The following is a 22,178-nucleotide window of genomic DNA, read 5'->3' on the forward strand; positions in this document are numbered from 1 at the left end:
TGAAGGAATTATTGCTCCCAATATGTCTCCAACAATGCTAGAAACTGATTCTCACTTTTGTCGCTTTGTTTGTAATTCTGTGATTTTAGGAAATTTACTCAAGTCATCAAGTTGGTACATTTTCGGGAAGACTATTCCCAAATAACCTGTGCCATACCATCCTCTAGGAAGACGGTAATATGCATGGTTCCCACAGATGTAAAGACTCCAGGAACAGGTGGTTCTTGACCATGTAACATAAATGTCCACTCATTCTCAAACAAAAACACGTTTACATTTACTCGCCCCCACAAATATCTGATCTAACCTAGATTGTGGACTGCGTATACAAAGCTTTCCTACATGTTTTTTTTTTTTTTTTTAAACATATTTTTATTGCAGTTTCAGGTGTTTAATTATCATGTTATGGTAGTACGATACAACATACATCAGCCGTTCTGTTTTCAATACAGTTGTTCAACTTAATCTGTACAATTCTGATCCCCTACAAAACTGGGGCCATAGGGTCTCAACCAACTTCCCCCCGTACCCACTCCAACTTCTCCCTCCCCCCTTTAGCGAGTCAGTTTGTTGCAGAGTGAGCATTGTGCGGTATGGTCACATGTGTACGTCCTCTACTTATGTGTGGTAGTGGCAGGTTCCCTATCCGTAAAACTACCTGCCAACAGGTGGGGGCACGATCAGGTCCCTACTTTCTGTTATTCAGTCATTCGGTCATGGGGCCAGGTCAGTCAGGAACTCTTCTTCCAGGGCCTCCATTATCACCTCCCATCCCTGTGCTATATCTGGTGGCCGCATCACTCTTTTGACCTCTCTGAGGAGAACATCCCCCTTGATCCTAGCCCATTTTTTAATTCCCTCTTCCATTGCGATATCCTTGGTCCTGACTGACTTTTCCAGGTCATTGCTATTTCCCTCTTAGCTTTCACAAACACCAAGTCCTGAAATTTGCTTGTAACTTTTGTCTTGGGCGTATGTGGAAACCACCCAAGCAGGCAATGGCCTACTGTACAGGGGAATCTCCTTGTCTATCGCTCTTGCCACTGACTGGGTCACCACTTCCCAGAAAAATCCTAAAATTGGGCAATCCCAAAACACATGTCTGAATTCGGCTCATTGCAACCCGCACCTAGGGCAATTCGCTACGACCGTCCCAAAGTATTTGTTGATCTGTCCAGGGTTTAAATAAGCCTGATGCAGCACATAAAAATGTTAATGAGCTTGAATCTAGCATTTCTTGTCATCTTGGGGAAGCCCTCCACTATGTGCTCCCATGTTTTGTCAGGAATATCGATGCCCAGATCTCTCTCCCATTTGAGTCTAAGTTGGGTCAATGGAAGGGTCTTATCTGCCTGTATCCTGCCATATAAATTTGTCACCGCTTTGAGCCTACTGGGGGAAGTTGCCAGGTAAGTCCAAGTTGTCTGCATTGGGGGCTTTCTCAATCCCTCCCACCAGTGCCGCAGAATGCTAACAGTTAGTGAGCCATAGAGTAGAAAATGACCCCTCTGTAAATCAAACTCCATTCTAAGGGCTTCAAAAGTTGTCATCGTCCTCTCGGTAAACAGCGCTTCCACTGTCTGAATCCCCGCTGCCACCCAGGTTTTGAGCCCATCCTAGCCACCCCTAGGGGGCAATTCTATCAAGGACAACAGAGGCAGCTCCGGGGAGTAGGGGGTCTTTATCTTAATTTTACATAAACAGCTTGTCCAGCATTAGATCAAAACCTTAAATTCAGGGGAGTCCCCCATCTTGTTGCTTCGGGCCCCCAACAACACCTCCATTAACCTTGCCCACGGAGGGGTAAATGGTTTCACTATTGCCTCTGGGTCCGTTCTGCTTGCTAGCCACTGTGTAAGCAATTGGAGCTGTGCTGCAAAGTAATATGCTTCAAAGTCTGGGACCGCCAGCCCTCCATCCGTGGACTGTCTCTGAAGTTTGGCCAATGCCACTCTCCTCCGGTCGTTACATTAGAATAGAAATATTGGATATACTCCTGGTTATAGAATCGTGTTAGCAAAAGACACCAATGTATGCCGAAAGTAAGCGGTAAACAGAGAATGGAATCTGTGTGCAAACATAAGTCTCTCACATCCATCAATCAATCAAACATTTGTAAAGCGCACTACTCACCCGCTAGGATCTCAAGGCGCTGATAAAGGGGGGGAGAGTGGGAAGAATCTGCTACTGCTCGAATATCCAGGTTTTGAGGCGTTTTCTGAAGGTCAGGAGGTCCTGGGTCTGTCGTAGGTGGACGGGGAGGGTGATCCAGGTCTTGGCGGCGAGGTGGGAAAAGGATCTGCCGCCGGCTGTAGTTCGATGGATGCGAGGGACGGCTGCGAGGGCAGGCTTGGCGGGCGGAGCTGGCGGGTGGGAGCATGGAAGGTGAGTTGCTCGTTGAGGTAGGCAGGGCCTGTGTTGTGAAGAGCTATGTGGGCGTGGATGAAGAATTTGAAGGTGATCCTCTTGGTGACTGGAAGCCAGTATGGGTCTCTGAGATGGGCTGAGATGTGGTCGCGGCGTGGGATGTTGAGGATGAGGCGTGTGGAGGCGTTTTGGATGCTAAAGAAACCCAAAGCTGACCCCAAAGACCTCAAGAATTACTTCCATCAATCAACATACTCATGCAATAAGCGATAGAAGACATTAGAAGAAAGTTCCCCCTGTGAATTGAAATGTTTATCATCTATTTTAAATCTATCTATTGTTGAAAGAGAAGGCACTAATTCTGAAGATGTTGTCTCTATGGCTATGGTATTGTTGGTCCCATTGTTATCAAAGACAATCACACACACAATCAATACCAAACATACAATTGCACAAACAATCACCAAACCAATACCCATGTATCTACAGCATCTAGTTCTAATGTTTTGCTGGTTGTGGCTACTCATGGTCTGTAAAATAAATCAAAGAGTAAAAAGAAATACAAAAATATGGTTATGCCGCAAAGATAAAAAAATAAAATCAGTCTTCAATTTCAGTCCTTCCCTTTTTTTCATTAATGTTCACAGCTTCATTCACACAGGACCCTTTTGTCAAAAAACTGTAAAATTGTCAAAATCACTTTAGCAGCTTGTCAAAATCAGGTTATCAAAGTCTCTCAAAATATTTACTTTTTAACAAAGTCTCATTTAGATTTCAGATTTTCAATTTTTCTCAACAATTCTCCATCAGTTTTCTTCATGTGCCAAAATATGGACCACCATCACTCAGATCTTCACTTCTGGTGTTACCGACTTCTTCCTATATTGGTTGCACCAGATTTGTCTTCCTTTACTTTGAACTTGTTTCTGGACAGTTGTCACTTTTCAGAGATTTTCTTGTTAATGCTCTTTTCTGTATTGGACTTGAATTCTTCTCCCTCGACGTTCACGCAACTGGTTCAGGAGAAGTCAAATCTGTTTGGCTTAGATCTTCCTCAACTCCGTTCCTGCTGGGGTCAGTCACTTGTTCAGTCTTGTTTATTAGACACCCTCATCTGAGCAGAGTTTCTCTGGACCGGTTCCCTTTCCCACTCTCTCTGGACCAGTTCTTTTACTGTTTCATTTGATGACGTTTCATCCTCATCTTCCAGGATTCCTTCCACTTTGTTTGACACAGGAGTGGGCAAGTCAACTGGAGCCTGTTCTGGCACTGTCTCCAACTCGTGTGTTCTTGTCCTGGAATACGTTCAGGTGGTGGTAATCTTAAAAGCTCTTGTTCTTCTATTGGAGTGTTCACCTTCCTAGTATGGCTTGTATGGATGCAGTTCGGACGTCTTGCACACCTCACAGCTGTGTTAGTGATCAATATCACCTGGTGAAGACCCTTCCACTGAGGCTCCAAACATGATTTTCTCATGTGTGTTTGAATCACAACCTAGTCACCTTCTTTCAGGTTGTGTCCTTGCTCTTGCAACTGTTGCAGTGTGGTAGCTTCCAACTGATGAGAGAAAGAGCGACCCACATCAACTAGGCCTTTGCAGTATTCCAATACCATATCCTCTGTAATGTTCACAAGAGTATTTGCAGGTAAAGCTGGCAGTCTCATGGCCCTTCCCATGAGGATTTCATGGGACGACAATCCTGTTTTCTTGTCGGGAGTACTTCTCATTGACATTAGAACTAACGGCACAGCACCTGGCCATTTTAGATTGTGGATGCACACATTTTTACCAATCTCGACTTCAAAGTGCCATTCATTTGTTCTACAAGTGCTGAGGCTTCTGGGCAGTAACTACAATAAAGCTTCTGCTCAATACTTAAAGCTGAACATAGCAACTTAATCACCTCATTATTGTAGTGACTTCCTCAATCTGATTCTAAAGAGACCGGAAAACCAACATTTTGAATTTACTCCCTAAGTAGTAACTTTGCTACTGTGAGAATGTCATTTCTCCTTGTAGGGTAAGCCTCAATCCACTGACTGAAAATGCACACAATCACCAATACATATTTCAAACCATCACATGCAGGCATCTCAATGAAATCCATCTGCATTCTGCTAAATGGTCCTTCAGCCACGCCTATATGTACCATGTTGACAACTGTTCCTTTGACCACGTTCATCTGCTGGCAGACAACACATCTGTGGCAAATTGCTTCGGCAACCTGTCTAATTTGGATTGAACCAATATTGCTGAATAGTCTAACCATGGCATCACTCCCCACATGAGCTTGACCATGATATTGTCTGGCCCTCTGAGTTAGTAAACTGGCAGTACTGCCTTTGCCTTCTCCCGATACCCATATGTCATTGTTTCTTTGGACACAGTTCTGCTTTATCCAATCTCTACGCTCATCTTTCCCAACATTGTCTTGAAAAGTTTTTAACTCCTCCAAATTATCAATAACATGCATCACATAATTTGTGTAGATTTCATAATCTTCAGGTAACAATTCCCATTCTCCTTTGAAGAATATGCTGTTCAATGCGCAAAACTTTGGGACTTTGAGACTTGATCCACAAATGCATTTCCCAGTGACACGTAATCTTGTGATCTCTGATGTGCACTGCATTTTACCACAGCAGTCTTTTTAGGCATTTGAATCACTTTTAACAAATCATGAATTCTTTCACCATTTCTTATTGGTGAACCAAAAGAAGTCAGGGAATCTCTCGGTAACCACAATTGGCCAAAGTCATGCACAATGCTGAATTCATATTGACTGTCTGTGTAAATAGTCACTTTCGATTGAGTACGAATGTGGCATGCTCTAGTAAGAGCCACTAGTTCCTCTACTTATGCAGAAAATACTACTTAAAGCCATGAAACGTCCAGTATGCCAGTGATGGTACATACTTCATATCCCGCTGTTAATGTGCCCACATTATCTCCCAGGCAGAAACCACCATCAAAGATAATTTGGTCATTTTCTTCCATGCAAGTATTTCTAATATCTGCTCTGGGTTTTGTGCATAACTCTGTAATTTCCAGACAATCATGTTCAGTATCATCCAATTTATCAATGTTTTCCTCCTTATTTGGAAGTAAAGTTGCTGGGTTAAACACTGTACATCTCTTGATGCTAACCTTTGGGGACCCCAAGATTGATGTCCGATATCTAGTCAGCCTTGAGCTGGTCAGATACTGTGTTTCAGACCTGGTAAGCAAAATATCAATATAATGAGGTACCATTATAGTAAAGGGATAACCTATCACTATACTCTTGGTCTGAGCGAGACTGCTCAACTGCTGCAACGAACCGCAAACAACCGGGTAAAGCTGCTGCCACTGGATCCAAAGTGGCTGAAAAATATGCCACTGGGCGATTCACACCACCTGGAGTCTGAGTCAAAACGGACAAAGAACATACATCAGGTTCATCACAAAACAGAAAATGTTTAGTGTAGTCGGGCATACCCAAAGCCGGAGCTTGACACAAATTCTCTTTCAAATCAGTAAATGCTTTCATACAATCCTCATTCAGCACTATAGGATCTGAAGCATCCTTATGAGTCAGCTTCTGTAAAGGCTTTGAAAGAACTGAAAAATTCAGGATCCGTTGGCGGCAGTAACCCACCATTCCCAAGAACATCCTCAAATGCTTCTGAGTAGTTGGTGCTGGCATTCGCAAAAAAGTTGCATTGCTCTCTCTAGAAATCTTTCTAGTTCCTTTCTCAATCAATTGATCAAATATTTCACCTCTTTCTGACATGTCCGGTGTCTCCCAGGAAACTCAACAATGCATTTGTATCGTATTTACACCCTTCTTTTGTTTTGGACACAATTACCAGATCATCAATGTACTGCACCAATGTTAACTGATAAGGCATCCCTAATTATTCCAAATTCCTTTTCAAGATCTGGTTGAAAATGGATGGTGACTCTGAGAACCCTTGTGGAATTCTACACCAACAGTAGAGTTTGTTCAGGAATTAAAAACAAAAGAGATATCTGCTGCTGAAGAGGCACGGAAAAGAATGCTTGACATAAGTCCACCACAGTGAACCATTCAGCATCACATGGGATCTGAAACATAACATTAGCTTGATTTGGCACAACTGGGCAACACTTGACCACTATATCATTCATTGTTCTCAAATCTTGCACAATTCAAATTTTCCCACAAGTTTTGCGCAGTCCCATTATTGGTGAATTACATGGGCTGCTCAACACTTCTTTCAGAATCTCTTTTTCCACAAGCTATCCTGTCAGTGGTCTCACTCTTTCAATTACATCTTTTGCCATCGGGTATTGTGCAGTCTGAGGTAAAACTACATTGGGCTTCACTACGACTAACTGGCTCTACTCCTTTTATCAACCCAATATCTTTTCCTGAAACTGTAAGTCATCAGGAAGATCTTTCTTTACAAATATTGGAAAGAAACTAATCAAAGGAGCTTCCTCCTTCACTTGTTCATCCAAACTGATCAAGGAAATTCTTCAGACACTTACCTATTGTTAACAGCAAGTGTTGAGTCTTTATCATCACTGTTTTAATTTCAATTCCCTCATCTGAACAGTTAATGTAACATCTTGTTTTGCACAATAAATCCCTTCCCAGTAAGGACACAGGACTTGAAGCACAAACCACAAATTTGTGCAAACCCTTAAAATTGCTAATTTTAACTAAAACTGGTTCTGTAATTGAGTTTGTCAAGTATTGATTAGCAAACCCCACAATCTGACAAGGGCAAATGTGGAACTTCTGCAGATCTCACTGATGAGCGTGTAGCTCCAGTGTCAACCAAAAATGAAACTCTGTGACCATTCACCTTTCTTTTAACATAAGGACCTTTCTGATCCACTTCTAAAGAAGCTGCCATCACCCATTATTCTTCATTCGAACTCTCAGACATCTAATCGTCGTTTATTCCATCCTGACTGTGAAATGGAAATTGGTTTACTGTGTTGTTACTCTGATTCACACTTGAACCTGTGACCATATGAGAAAACATCCCCTGCTACTGGTCCATAGGGGCTTGAGGTATCTGAATCTGTTGTCTAGGCATTTGAATTTGTTGTGCAGGCACCTGTGGCTGCATCTGATGTAACCTGGGCATTCACATTTGTAAAGGCTGTACATTTTGCATGGGCTGCATGTGTTGAAAACCTTGCATCTGGTTTACACTATTCTTGAAAATTTTTATTTGACCCCTCATTCTTAGTCCTCACATTTTGAAATGAATTGACATAATTTGATTGCGGACTCTGCCGTTTCCTATGCCGCAAGCATGACAGGGTAACATTCTCTTTCCTTGTTGCTCTCCATGAATCATTACTGTATTCAAATCCAAACCACGATTAACATTTCCCATTGCACCAAGGCCTCTACCTCTGCCTCCATTCTGAAATGTACCTTGATTCTGAAACATGCCAGTTCCCTGTTGCTGCTGAGGCTGAAAACTTCCCTGTCTGTGCAGCCTTAATCTGCATCACCATCACTTTCTCCTTCAACTTTTTCTGTTTCAATTCAGTCTCTTCACTACAGTATTTTGCATACTGCAGCACCTCATCAATCGGTTTGGCTTGCCAGCAAATCAAATGACTCTTAATCATCTGACTAATTTCTGTTCTGAGTCCCTCAACAAATCTGAACACAAAATGAATCGTCTTTTGGCTCCATTGTTTCCATACCACTGTAATGTTTAAATGCTTTTAACACCCTTTCATAGTATGCATGAATTGATTATTTAACTTCCTGAGCTGTCCTACCTATGTGTTGCCAATCAATATTTTTGAGTGAAATTCATGTTTTCAGAAATTCAATAACTTTATAGTAATGTTTCATTACTTCAGGTGTTGGTGCACCTGTTGCTGGATCTCTTGGCGGCTCACTTGTTGGCCAATCTACATTCCTCTTGCATTCAATCCATAAATCTGCTGGAACAGCTGTCTCTAAAAGAGTGTTCAAGTCCTCCCACAGGCATTTTGCAAGTTTCACAAACATATCTGTCTGCTGGTACTATTCCAATGGTTTCTCCCTCAACCTGGGGTAATCATTTGTAAATGACAAAATGTCACGTGCTCCAAAGGACATGTACAACATTCCTTCCTGGAATTTCTCTCATTGGTAAAACTTTTACTTCCTCCCTATCCTGCAATGCTTCTGTAGAAGAATTATCAGTACCTTTTTTTTAGTGTCTCTCTCTTCTTCACCCATCTGACTTCCCATTTGTCTAATGCTCTCTATATCTGAATGCCTTGAAGCAACTCTCTAAGGTGATTTTTCATTCCTGTATATCTCATGTGTTCAAAATCTGTTGCTTCAAAAATATAACCTCTAACTTATTTTCAAATGTTTTATTTTTTATAAATCTAACCCATGTTTGTCTGCTACGTCGGCTAACTGTTGATATATCTCACCTGCTTCTTTTGTAATCTTTGGGCACAAGTATCTCAATTCTTCTTCAGTGTAGGACTCTAACCTATTTACACCCATGGTTCCCTCAACAAGTTTACTTGAATCCATTGAAAGCCTAGTGTAGTTAATATAATTCCCTCCATTAGAAGCATCTTGTGAGGTATTCAGCTTTTCTAACCACTGGGGTAATTGTTGAGCTGTCAACCATTGTAATGAGATGTTATTATGCTGAGAACTAGGTAGCTGTTGTACAGTTAGACTCAGAGGTTGAGGTGTCATCGACCTCAAATCAACACCAATAGATGAACCTGCTCCATTATTCCGAGGACCTCTGGAAGGACTTAAGTCTATCAATGACCTTGTTCCATCAACAGTCTTTGTCACAGGTGTAGCTATTTTGGCATTATCACTGATTCCTTCTCCCACCAAATTCTGATTCAGGATTCCCTGTCCATTTGTACCATTGTTACCCTGGGCAAACAACGGTATGGGTAGACCAATAGTGACAGGTACAGACACTGCATCTGGACTTATTCTGGCATTTACATTCTAAGACTGCATTACACCTGTCTTCTGCATTTGAGGTAGTAACAACGGGGTTGGCTCTGACTGAATCAACATTGGTTTGTGGTAAACCTGTCCTGTTGGCACTATTAGATTTGTTATTGCCTCCACAATTGGCACATTTGGATAAATCCTAGGAATGCTAGGTTGTGGCAACTGTACAGAATCTGTTGACTGATTTAGACTGCTCTGCGTTAGTATTTGTGTTAAAGGACTAGTCTGCACTGAGCTCTGTGTCATGTTAGGATTACCCTGTGTGAAACTCTTAATCATGTTAAGGCTACTCTATTGAACTCTGTGATATGGTAACCTGTGTTGGTGCAGAAGGAGTCACACTAATACTTGGACCGTTTTCTTATGCCACATATAGTGGTGGTGGACGATTTCTCAATATCTGTAAAATAAACTCATCATCATCTGATTCCTCATTATTAATCGAAGACCTTTCTGTTTTTTTTATTTTTTATATCTGCTCTTCATTTGATGAAGGAAAACTCTTTAGATTTCTTTAAAGCTTTCTTTGCATCTACCTGACTGTCTTTAGACATTGCAGGAAATAGCACAATACCATGTAAGGTATCTAGTCTTCACTGTCTCTGATCATTGTCCCACCTGTGTGTAATAATTTATTGTACAGATAATAAAATCCAATACAAATGATCAAGAAAAAAGGAAAGAAAAAAAAACAAAATGCCCTCAAGAACTGAGTTCAAACTAAAAGCACACCATAAATTGCGCATGCAACATATTAAAAACATTATGAAACAATACAGTACAATACCGGCCACCTGACCCAAAGCCCCAATAAACACAGGCTAATACACATGGGCACAGCCTTAAAGTGCATGGTGCATAAAATAATGATTTCACTGAACATCATCAAATACCAATAAAATTCCTCGTCCTAACCAATAACTGGCAAAATGGCAAAAGCATGGAAAAATATCCAACTAAGCGTGTTCATTGCTCACAGTGCCATTAAATTTAGATCATGCAAATTTAATAAATTTGGTCAGTAACACATTTAACATTGGATTGCCTGGGTCCAGAGACTGGATAATTGCTTGTCGGCAAGAGCGGATTCCTAATTCATTCCATTTGCTCCAGAGCAAAAGTCTACGCTCCTTTGATAAGGCTGGACATAGACAGACCACATGATCAATGGTTTCCTCCGCATCGCTACAACCTATGCATATCACACTTCCCCGAGGGGATAGCTGCCACTGAGGCAAATGTTTTAAAAAACCCCAATCACCCATCCTTAGGGCCAAAAAGGCCTTTTTCAACCAAAACCCATATGAGCAAGAGAAGAAACTGGAGGACATACCTGGTTTAAAAGAGCCAATTACTTCCCAGGCATGCTTCCGATGGGCTAGAAGAGAACAGTCTGAGTGATAAGAGTACAATTGTATAAGCCTTTTAATCTCTGATTTAAACAAGGAATAGGGGGGATTGCTTTCCCAGAGATCGCTGGCATCCAATCGCCGTTTACAGTCAACCATAAATTGGGAGTAAGTGCACTTCGATTTCAGCTCACTAATTTCTTGCCACAGGACTGCCTCCAGATGGCCAACTGAGGCCTGATGCAGTTTATGACACAACTTCAGGAAAGCACCAGCATCAACTGCCACCAGATCCGGAAGCCCAAACTCCAACCGTACCTGCGCCGGTGAAGCCAGGTGCGGAACATGAAAAACTCTTTTATAGATTTTATTGACCAACCTATTTAATAGGCAGGAGCCTTTGCCAAACAGAATTTCTTGACCATAGACTAGCGTGGGGGCAATCTTTGCTTTCATGACTTTCATTAAGGGAATGAGGGTCGGCCCCTTTTACACTTTTGCTAATTTGGAAAAGGCCACCTGCAAAGCCACAGCTTTAAGTTCAATTGTCTTCTTGTGATTAACAAAGCTGCCCCTCGAATCAAAATGTACCCCTAAATATTTGTAGGACTGGTCAGAAACAAGTTTGCGGTTCTTATAGTACCAGCTAAAGCCCAAATGTTTTTTCCTCCCAAAGGGAACCACTTTTGTTTTACACAAGTTAACTTCTAATTGGTTAGCGGAAGTATACGTTGCAAGTTGAGTAAGCAACCGTTGAAGGCCGATCTTAATACAACTGAACAAAGCAAGAACGCCGGCATAAAGCAAGTGACTAAGCCTAAGAATTGACGGCATCAAGAGATGTTGACATATCAGCAATAAACAAATTGAAAAGAAGAGGAGCCCTGTTTCACACCACAAGTGGTCGAAAATTTCCTAGAAAGGGAACATCCATCGCCATGCTTAATACGGACCCAGGTGTTAGTGTGGAGTTCTATAATGGCACCCAAAAGTACTGGAGGGATGCCACAGCTTTGTAATTTGACCCATAGAGCACTCCGGGGGATCCGATCAAATGCTGCGTTGAAGTCCACAAAACAGCAGTTTAGCGTCAAGCCTGATGAAACCGCCCTATCAATCAAAATAGAAAGGGCTAATAAATTGGTTGAGGTACCTGAGCCAGCTGAGAACCCCGTTTGAACTATGGGGATTAAGGCCTTCGATTCAGCCCAAGCTTGAAGATCCTGCAACAGAAGGCTGGAATAAAACTTAGCCTCATTGTCCAGCAGGGCTATCATCCTAAAATTAGCAGGATCAGACCTTGAACCGTTTTTATATAAAGGGTGGAGGATGGCACCACACCAGGACTCAGGTATTGTTGAGGTTAGGAAACACTGTTTGAACAAGTGTGCGAAATGATTAGCCGAAAAGAGAGGATCCTGGGCCAGATGTAGGAAACATTTGCGAGTCGCAAATGACCCGAATCGCAAATTGCCACTCCGCAAAATCGGAAATGGGATGCAGAAATCCCATTTCCAACTCGCAAAATGCGACTCGAGCCATTACCGACTATGAGTTCGAATGAAGAATAATAGGAAGCCACAATTTGCGAGTCGCAAACCATATGCAATAGCCACTCGCAAATTGCGACTAGTCGCAAAAAGCCCATTTTGCACTTCCAATTTACCACTAACTCAGAGCAGGTGGTAACCATTACCAAAGTATAAAAGGATACCCAGAAGGCATCTGGGTTACTCAAGATGGCGGAGATAATAGGTGATAGGAATGCGGAGGAGAGCCCACGCCGCACAGCAGAGGAGGAGGAGGAGCTAGAGACAGGAGAAGATATACAGAACCAGACAGACACTTTTCCAACAAACTGAGGAGGAGATTTATGATAAATATAGACTCAGCAGTGCAGCAATACTAGATTTAATAGAATTACTCAAACCACAGCTACAACGCCAAACTGTGTGCGGTTGCGCCATCCCTACGCATGTGCAAGTGCTTTGCTCACTGCACCTCTTGGCCTCGGGTAGCTATCAGGGGGTCATTGCTGTGGCAGGTGGGGTATCCCAGAGTTCATTCTCACGGTTCTTCAGGGCATTCCTAGATGCCTTACTCACAAACATGTCCAGATACTTTTACCTACCCAGGAATGAGGCAGAAATCAACAGCACCAAGTTGGAATTCTACAGCATTGCCAACTTCCCCCATGTCATAGGGTGTGTAGACAGGACACATATACAAATATGCCCACCTGCAAATCTGAAATATCTGTTCCGCAATAGGAAGTGTACCCACTCACTCAACATTAAGGTGGTATGTGGCGCTCATTTTGTTATCACTGACATGGTTGCCAAATTTCCTGGGAGTACACATGACTCCTACATTTTCAGACACAGTGGGATACACCAACGCCTAGAACGTGGGGAGTTTGGAGATGGATACCTCCTAGGTATAGCTGAATACACCTTGCAGACATACACACAGGTCAATGTGGAACCCATCAATGCCCTGCTAACATTGTGCATTTTGTGCCAAACAGGTGACAGTGCATATGCACCTCGACCATGGATACTTACCCCGTACTTAACACCCAGCAATAAGACAGAGAGGCGATACAACAGTGCACATAAGAGGACCAGAAATATCACTGAACGGACCTTTGGACTGCTGAAAGCAAGATTCAGATGCCTCCACAGAAGTGGAGGTGCCCTCCAGTATACCCCAATAACAGCTTTCAAGATTGTTGTTGCATGCGCCATACTGCACAACATTGCCACCAGACGTGGGCTACCTCTCACCCCAGAAGACCCAGATTCGGAGGATGAAGAGCAAGAGCTTCCACATCGCCATCATAGGGATAGAAGCATCGCAAATCAAGGCAGACTGAGACGGGAACACATTGCAAACCAATACTTTGGAAGGTACGTGCTAACTGTCACCACACTCACTAATGTCACACACAGAGAGTCCAGGTGTTAAGTGGAACTAACAAGTGATTTAATTTGTGCAACCAAAAAAACTATACACATTTTCAACAGTTCAGGGGCTGTAACAGTCCTCCTGGCATGAGGACACATTAACCTCATGTGCCTCAACTCCAGGACAGTGTGCCCTGCCTTGCGCTTCCACTGCACAACACCCTGGTGTTACTGGCAGAGACACTGCTGATGGTGGAGCCCTCCTCGCTGTCTTGCGGCGTGTCGGCCGCGCCCCTGGCCACCTGCCGTGCCTCCATTATGTCAACAGCGTGGCTGAGACGGCCCAGTCCACGTGCCACATCACTGGCAAAGTGGCCCATGTCAACTTGGAGGCTGACTGTGCGCCTAGAAAGGCCAGTAGTGTTCACAGCCAGCCTGACTATGGAGGCAGACATGCGGTCCAGCCGGTTAAGTAGCTGCCTGTCATGACGCCTTGCACCCTCTGTCTGAGTTAGGAGTCCAGCCACAAGTTCTCGCATGGAGAGTGCAAGGTCGCCCCTATGTGTGTTCATTTGTTGCAACTCCGTGTGCACAAGCTGCATGCTACTGCCTTGGTTTCGCTCCATGCGTCGCAATGCCCCTGTAATCCTAGTAATCTCCTGTGTTTGCGGGCGCTGACCCTGTAGGAGTGCGGCCTCAGCACGCGACATGGAGGCATCCCCTGACTCTGCCTGCCGCTGTGATGGAACATGTACACGTCGCCTGCAACGCAGTGGAGGCTCCGTGTCTTCTACGGTGGCACTGTGGCTGGGACCAGGTGCTGGATCAGACACCAGTATGGCAACTGGTGTGTCATGAGGGGACTGAGTGTTGGTGGTGCAGGTCTTAGTGGTGGCTGGTCCTGAGTCATCTGTTGGCTGCTGGCTGACCATTGGCCCCTGGATACTTTGGCTGGTGGGGGTGTCTTGTGGGAGACCTGTGGGACATAGGGAACACACTGTCAGTATCTACTATCTGTTATCAACTTCCTAATAAACTGTTGCCTATCAACTGCCTACTTGACTACTTTGCCCATAATGCACCATTCTGGTGGTTACAACTCTGAAATGGAGCTATTTTGGTTGTGCATGCTACTGTGTACAAGGTGGGTAGGGGTATGGCATTATTGAGGGTACATGCATGTCTCATGGTACTCACCGGTTGATGGTCCTGGCTCTGATGTATCCAGATCTCCCATCCCCCACACTGCCTCAGGCTCAAGGGTCTCCTCTACTCTTTCCTCCAGGGGTGTGGTTGGTGGTATTGTGGACGGTCCCCCTCCAGTGCCCCTCATCTCCCGGAGCCGCTCTGCCACCCTCTCCTTGGTCTGGGAGTGCAGGTCATACCACCTTTTTTTGAGTTCTTCGATGCTCCGGTGGCTGACACCCAGGGAGTTCACTTTCTCTTCGATGTCCATCCATATTTTTCTCTTTTCCACCTCTGGCACGGTGAGGGCTGCCCTCCAAAATAGTTGGTCATGGTGCTGGCAGCACTCCTCTGTCAGCACCTCCAGCTCTTTCTCTGCAAATTTGAGTTTGCGCTTCCTTGGTGTCTCAGCCATGGTAGTTGCTGTTCCCTCTATTTGCAGTTCTGCTGTTAAAATGGGTGTGGTCCTCCCTCCTCCCAGGTGTATTTGTAAACTTCCTGGCTGTGATGTCATCATCATGAGCCAGGAAGTGTTTTCCAGAGTGTTCTGCAACACCTGCATTCAATTTGCGGCACAGTCTCAATTTGCGACACCCACTCGCAAATTGCGTGTTCATTTTTAGCGCAGTCGCAAAAAGCGACCTCGCAAACTGCGGACTCGCAATCTGCGGTGCGACTTCACTTGCGAGTCGCAAATTCAAGTCGCATTTTCTTCCTGGATACCATTTAGCGAGTCGGAAATTGCGAGTCGCAAAGACTCGCAATTTCCGACTCGCAAAATTTTTCCTACCTACATCTGGCCCCCTGTTTAAATAATGCCTGTGGAAGACCACTTGGACCGGGAGCTCCAAATTGCTTAGCCCTCGAAATGATGTGGGGAAGGCGTGATTGGAAGGACTTCCTTACTCCCTGCATGGGAATTAGAGACCCTATAGATGAAGAACATGTTTTAAACAAAGCAGGAGTAAATCTATGGGCCCCCTCATCCAATGGTTCCCCATCCTGCTCACTATCAGAAAAATGGTTGGTCAAATAAGACGCCCATGCTCCTTCTGAAATGTCAACAACGCCCGTGCCTCTTTGATTACTGGTTAGATTATTAATAAGGGACCAAAATTTAGTGGAGTTTGAATCTTTGCTTGCGCTTAGAAGTTTAGCCCAAAACTGGCCGAGATAGGTCTGATGGTCGTCATAAACAGCCTTCCTATAATCTTTCCTTAATTGATTATATTCATTGAATAAACGCTCTGAATTGGGACTTTTCTGATTGCTCTTGCTAGCCTATTCCGTGCTCTCTATAAATTCTTTGTTTCCCTGGAGACAACAAAGGACTGGGGTGGAGCACAATTGTGCATTGTCCCACCTCTCTTCTGCTAGTGACTTCTCTGCTCTTCTAATTTTTCTCTCAAATTTCAAAGCTTGTCTGGCTATTAGCTCTCAGATCGCTAATGCCTCAATCTGAGCTGGTCTTGGAGGAGGTTTTATACCATACATCACTTGTCTCAAATTCTCTAAAATTCTCAAATTAAATGTCCTATTTTCAGGAAACACTAAGCTCCGTTCTTTTCTTGTGATTTTGCACCAATGTTTTAACCAAAGGCATGGTCCAGTATCTTTCTTTTCAAATACAATATATGCTGGAGTACCTTCTGGCGGACAAATTTCTCCTACCCTAGCGGGAATATATTCATCTCCTCTAAGAGCACTTTTGAAAGCTTTGATAAAAACTTCATTTTCGCAAATTCGCAAAAGATAAATAATCAGGAAGTGACTTTTAATCCCACAATCCTCTTTGTCCACCTTCTCAACCAGTTGTGCTTCACGGTAACCGACCTATCTCAGCACAGCACAAAATGACGTCACACTTACACACAGCAGCTGACAAAGCCTTGCAGCTTGTCCTCCTTAACTCAAAAAGCTTCAAAACAAATGCAATATTATTTGAGAGCACTTCATCAAAACCAAAAAAACAAACAAATTTGTCTATTTACTACAGGTAGGGTAATACAATCACTTCAGGAACCTTATGGATTTTCACTGATGGCTTTTCACTCTAGCAGCTATTCTTCTTTCTCAGTTCCCCAGATTCGCAAGCAAAATTTGACCTGTAAATTTTACTTTCAACTGATCAATGGATACTGTCCTGGCACGCATAGGATTCACCAAATCTCAGTCAAAAAGACCTTACACTCAGCTTGACTCACAAACTTGACTTGCCAACCACGCCCGAATGGCCTACTAAATAGACAAATTACACCAAAAACCCAGTGTCTCTATACACTTTTACTATACTCCGAAGTCTTAGACCTACCTCAGGGTCCGTATACCAACAACCACGTGGACAATTTTTGAGCACCAAGCGCCACACACATGTGAAGTTCGCCAACTTCCCTACTCTCACACTTTTGGAGTACACAAACCCCTTCTTCAACAACATCTGGAGTACGCCAACTCCCCTAAAATCTTACAAACACCTCTATCACCTGCAAAATTAGCTAAAGCTATGCAAGCGCATAATCTACTTCATTCAGTCTAACAACAAAACGCTGAGAACATTCCCCACCAGCATAGGCAGACTCCAAAGACCGAGAACAGTCACTTTGGGTGTTTAGGGACACATCTTCTCCATATTTTTCATCAATTTAAAACAATCAATAAATCTCAATCAAAAATCAATAATTAATAATAATCAATAATTAATAATCAACAATCTAAAGAGACATAACCATCCTCTGCTACCAAAACTGTAAAAGCAGATCCTTGGCTTATCTATTTCACAATAGTAAGTGATTGGACGATGAACCTTTTGACTCATTTAGATTATATTGATTACCACATTGATGAACATATTGCTTATTGACACATAAAACAACAACATTAAACAATAATAAAATTCACCAGAGAATCAATATACAATGCACCATGAACATTTGGCCATGAATAACCACACCGTTTAGTATCAATTAAAATATTTATTTCCCTATATCAACAATGCTAAGGTCACAACATTTTTCTCAACACCAAATGGTACAAATAAAGAAGCATCGGATTGCCCTGAAAAATCTTAGTTTAAACAGAGAAAATAAAACAATGAACTCAGTAGTTAGAACACAAATCGATAAAATAAATATTTGTGTAAGAAAGAGAGAATACATTTGATTCAGAAATAAAACAATGTCAAATCATAGGCATAGAGAAAACACCTCACTAACCTCAAATTAGTATTAGCAAATGTTTTAGTAACATAAATTTAGAAAACATCTAGCTATGACACTATCAAAAATAGCAGCAGAATTTAAAACAGTAGCAGCTGGTACCTGTAAAACAAAAGACAAATAACATTGCGCAGATCATATTTACCAATCCTAAAGAATTCAGCACCACAGCATAACTTCATCAGGGGGTTAGCAGTGTCCGCATCAGGAGAGGGGGCAAGGAAAAAGGGGTGATAGTTCAGAATTTGAACTCTAAGTTCTCTGAACCATCAAGTTAATTATGTAAGGAAGGCAGGCAGCATAGAACTACAGGCTCTAAGCATTGAGTGCTAAAGTAAGCACCAGCATCATTGTATGGAGTATAGAGAAGTAATTCAAAATAATAAAATACCAGAATGTCAGTAGACTGGCTGGTAAAACATGAAATGTCAAAGTTACATACCATAAGAATGAGAACTGAAGTCTCTAGAAACCAGGAATCAATTAACCCCCATTGTCTGATTCTCAAATATTAAATTAAACTTGTTAAACTTCTGTGATTGGATGAAAACGTCATATGTACACAAATCATCCCATCACAATATATTAGCTCATCAGAAAATATCCCAATATTAGCCTAAATGTTTTGTATTTCTCTGCCTCTTCCTTTTGCGTAAGCCCAAACGATATTAATTGTTATATCTCATGCATATTTCTACATTGTTCAGTGAAGGTCTTTGTTCAATACATTTCAAAATACACTTGCTGCCGGACTATACTCAGGAAGAAGTAGGAACATTTTTCAGATCAGTTCTTCCCCTCGAGTGAAACACATTCCATTAGTACGAACACAGAATAAACTCATGATGGAGACAAAAGAAACTTGTATTTCTACGGACATGATCTTTTACAGTTGATACTTTAGCTCAGCTTGGCAGACAGATAACTACGCACTGTGAGCTTGCTTGCTTGACACACAACTGAAAACAAGTGCTTTCAGTTCTTTTGGCAGACATTCAACATTAGCTTTGGCCTTGCTCTGCTAAAATGCAACGCAGAAAACTCAAGAAATACTCGTATTATTTCAGCATTTAGTTTTGCAAATAACATGTTATTAAAGAGAAATTATATTTTTTATCCTCACTGAGTTAACACATTTTATAAAACATGTACCGGCCTTTTATTCGGATGGCGGCCGCTAAGTAGGCACAATTTTCACGTTAACATTTATTTTTTCATTTAAAGCATTTCTCATATTAGTACATCAGTATGGTTACATAAAAATAATTATTTCATGCTAAATCTCAGCTCTCACAGTAGCTGTTTCCATAACGGTACTGCTGCCCAAGCTCTGTGTTTCTTCACCATCATACTAGTTATTCTTCCATAACGTTTTTTTACAGGCCTCACTCCCATATTTGTTGAATTAATATGGAGCACCACAGGAAGGTTGCCCTTAGTGTAAGCAATGATTGCCAGATCAATAGAGTGGTTTAGGTACCCATAATTATAATCTGGACCATCTTGCAGTGCAGCTACAGTGGCTCAACAGATGGTTCACAGGAAAGCAAATGCGGAATGTAGCGACCCGGAGGCTGAGGTATCCTTGCCTACCCATTTTGACTCTGAATTGTTGATAAGATTGGAATCTATACTAAGCGTGAAACATGAATTAAGAGATGTCAGTGTGTAAAGTGTATTTTAGTACTTGTTAAACATCAATGAAATTTGATGCTCTCAGAGCTTTCATATGTACTGTTGAACCTATAATACAGGTCAGGATCCTGTGGACATTTGCAAATAGTGTGCATGCTAAGAGGGCAGCCATTGATTTTATTCTGCTGTATATGCCACATTTCCTCCACCCTGAAGAGTTTGATAAATTGATTTGCTTCATTTTGACCCTAGCATCAGTCTGCAGTTTCTTTTACATTATTTCCATGTACATTCGCTTTTACATGTCGCTGGCCTGGACACGCTCGTATTGTCTTAAGTTTTTGCCTTCATGTAGAAGGTACACGTGTGTTAGTCCTCAGTGTAAAATGTGCCATTTGAAGTCACTGATTACGCTCTTTGCGCTTCTAAGAGAAACTGAGGGGCTCAAAATATGTGAGAATGTTTTTAAGCCTTCAAGCTCCCACCATTTACAGTATGCCTCCACCTTCCTCCGACCGCAGGCTGACATAGGGAGAATGAGTTACACAGGAAGCACACAAGTTATGATCTGTGGCATTTACTCGAAGGTGTCAATATCCTTTCATATTGGCTCTTAGGAAGGCTCAGTGACTTTAACCTGGATGTTGTAATGTGCAGTAATCTTGAGGTTCTGTGTTACAACCTTGACTTTTGTGGAAATTAGTATCTACTTGTTTACCATTTCGTTTACTATGAAACTTAATTCATCTTCTTGTTATTTGAACAACTGATCAGTCTAATGAATGCATATAATGAAAGATTGGTCATCTTGTTACTTTTTAATTTATCACTTGTATGTGTGTTTCAGTGCCAGTGACGGACTTAAAGGTGAGGGGTTACAAGAAGGAGTAGATTGGCTTCAAGGTACGTCCCTTATATCAATTAATTTTGGCTTTTATCCAAAACAGTTATTTCCTTTTCTTTTATGCATTTAAGGAGACCATTTATTTCCACTCTATCTGCTCTCAGAGCTGTCACAACAAATCAAGTATCCTCAGGAACTGGATCCCTCCCCTAATCCTACCTTTCAGCGAATCTGTCTCTGGTTTATACATGTGACACAGAAGAACAGAGTAGCCAAACGGGGGAAAGGGTAATTAGGGAGAGTTCAGCATGGAGGGAGATCTGAAAAAGAAAACAATATATGAAAAGTTGGTTGTGAGCAGAAATATAACTTTAAGATAACAACTAATTGCAAGTTATCTGTCTATGGCTATATAGGAAAGCATATTTTTTGACATGCTTAGCCCCCACTTTTTGCCTGGTTTCTGATGTGGCTTTGACTGTTAGTGCACTGGGTCCCTGCTAAACAGGTCCCCAGTACCAGATCTCTTTCTCTAAAGTTGCACAGTTGATTTGCACAATTGGCATACCCACTGTTGGTCCCTAGTAAATGATATCCCTGGTACTTAGGGCCTGGGTTACTAAGGAAGGTCTCTGAGGGCTGCAGACCTTAACCTTCCTTAATTTTACCACCCTTAGGGCCCTCCGCCAACCCAGACAGTGCTGCCAGTGCAGACTGCGTTTGTTGGTACAGGCTAAATTGAAAACACGACCTGTCACACACCCCTGTGTGCCAGGTCCCCTATCACTGCATAGTTCAGGTGTAAGTCACCCCTAAAGCTGGGTGTATCCAGGCACATGTGAGGGCATATAATTCATAAGCAGATATGCCCTTATTGTGTCTCTGTCAATTCTGAGACATAGTAAGTGCACAGGGAAGCCATTTTAAGTGCATGTGTTGGACACAGGTCATTATAAATTCCCCAGCTACATGATGGCTTCTCTGAAACCTGTGATGTTTGGTATCAAACATCTCAGACTAATAAACCCCTCTCTGACCCCACTGATGGATATATTAATAAATTCACACAGAGGGCACCTTAGAGGTGCCCCCTGTAAACCTACCCAACTACTGGTGTGTCCACTGACTGGTACAAACCAGTGCAGCTACCCTAGACCAAGTTCTGCCCCCCTGGGGTGAGGTCCAATGCTCTTGGAGGCCCAGAACAAAGGCCTGGTCTGGGCAGAGGTGATAAGACCTCATCCAGAGCAGGATGCACATTCCTGGGTGGGGAGCTTCAAAAGCCTTACCTGCTTTGTAATGCAACCCCGGTCTCTCCAGATGGTGGAGATGACCAATCTCCCTCTCCTGACCCTGCTTCTAGTGGCAGGAACAGGCAGGAAAATTAGTAAAATTATGAGTGCCCACTTCATGCCAGTCCCACCCCTTAAGTAAACAAGCTGAAGTGGACGCTACTTTTAAATTCCTCCATCTTGCTTGGAGAGCAGTAGGCCACTAGGGTTAGGGTTATGCCCACTTCCCAGTAGAAGTGGTCACAAGAGGGGTGTAGTCACCTTCAAGGTGGTCAGCCGATTGGCTACCACATGGCACTCCCTGTAACACCCCTAAATTGAGTATTTAGGTTGTTCCCTTGAACCCTAGAACTCAGATCTTGACTACCGATGAAGAATAATGACAAAGACGAGTCCACCCAAGTC

General features: G+C 42.6%; 1 protein-coding gene across 3 annotated transcripts in view; it reads left to right on the plus strand.

The window, feature by feature from the left end:
* The window catches only part of ARL6 (ARF like GTPase 6), an 811,945-nt gene that overhangs the window by 705,657 nt on the left and 84,110 nt on the right, over positions 1-22,178 (plus strand). For all 3 annotated transcript variants that reach the window (XM_069240507.1, XM_069240506.1, XM_069240508.1), the window contains one exon: positions 20,485-20,540. In XM_069240507.1, coding sequence (XP_069096608.1) covers positions 20,485-20,540 — 56 coding nt within the window. The remainder of the gene's footprint in view (positions 1-20,484; positions 20,541-22,178) is intronic.

The sequence above is a fragment of the Pleurodeles waltl genome, chromosome 6, assembly GCF_031143425.1.
Source record: "Pleurodeles waltl isolate 20211129_DDA chromosome 6, aPleWal1.hap1.20221129, whole genome shotgun sequence".
NCBI lineage: Eukaryota > Metazoa > Chordata > Amphibia > Caudata > Salamandridae > Pleurodeles > Pleurodeles waltl.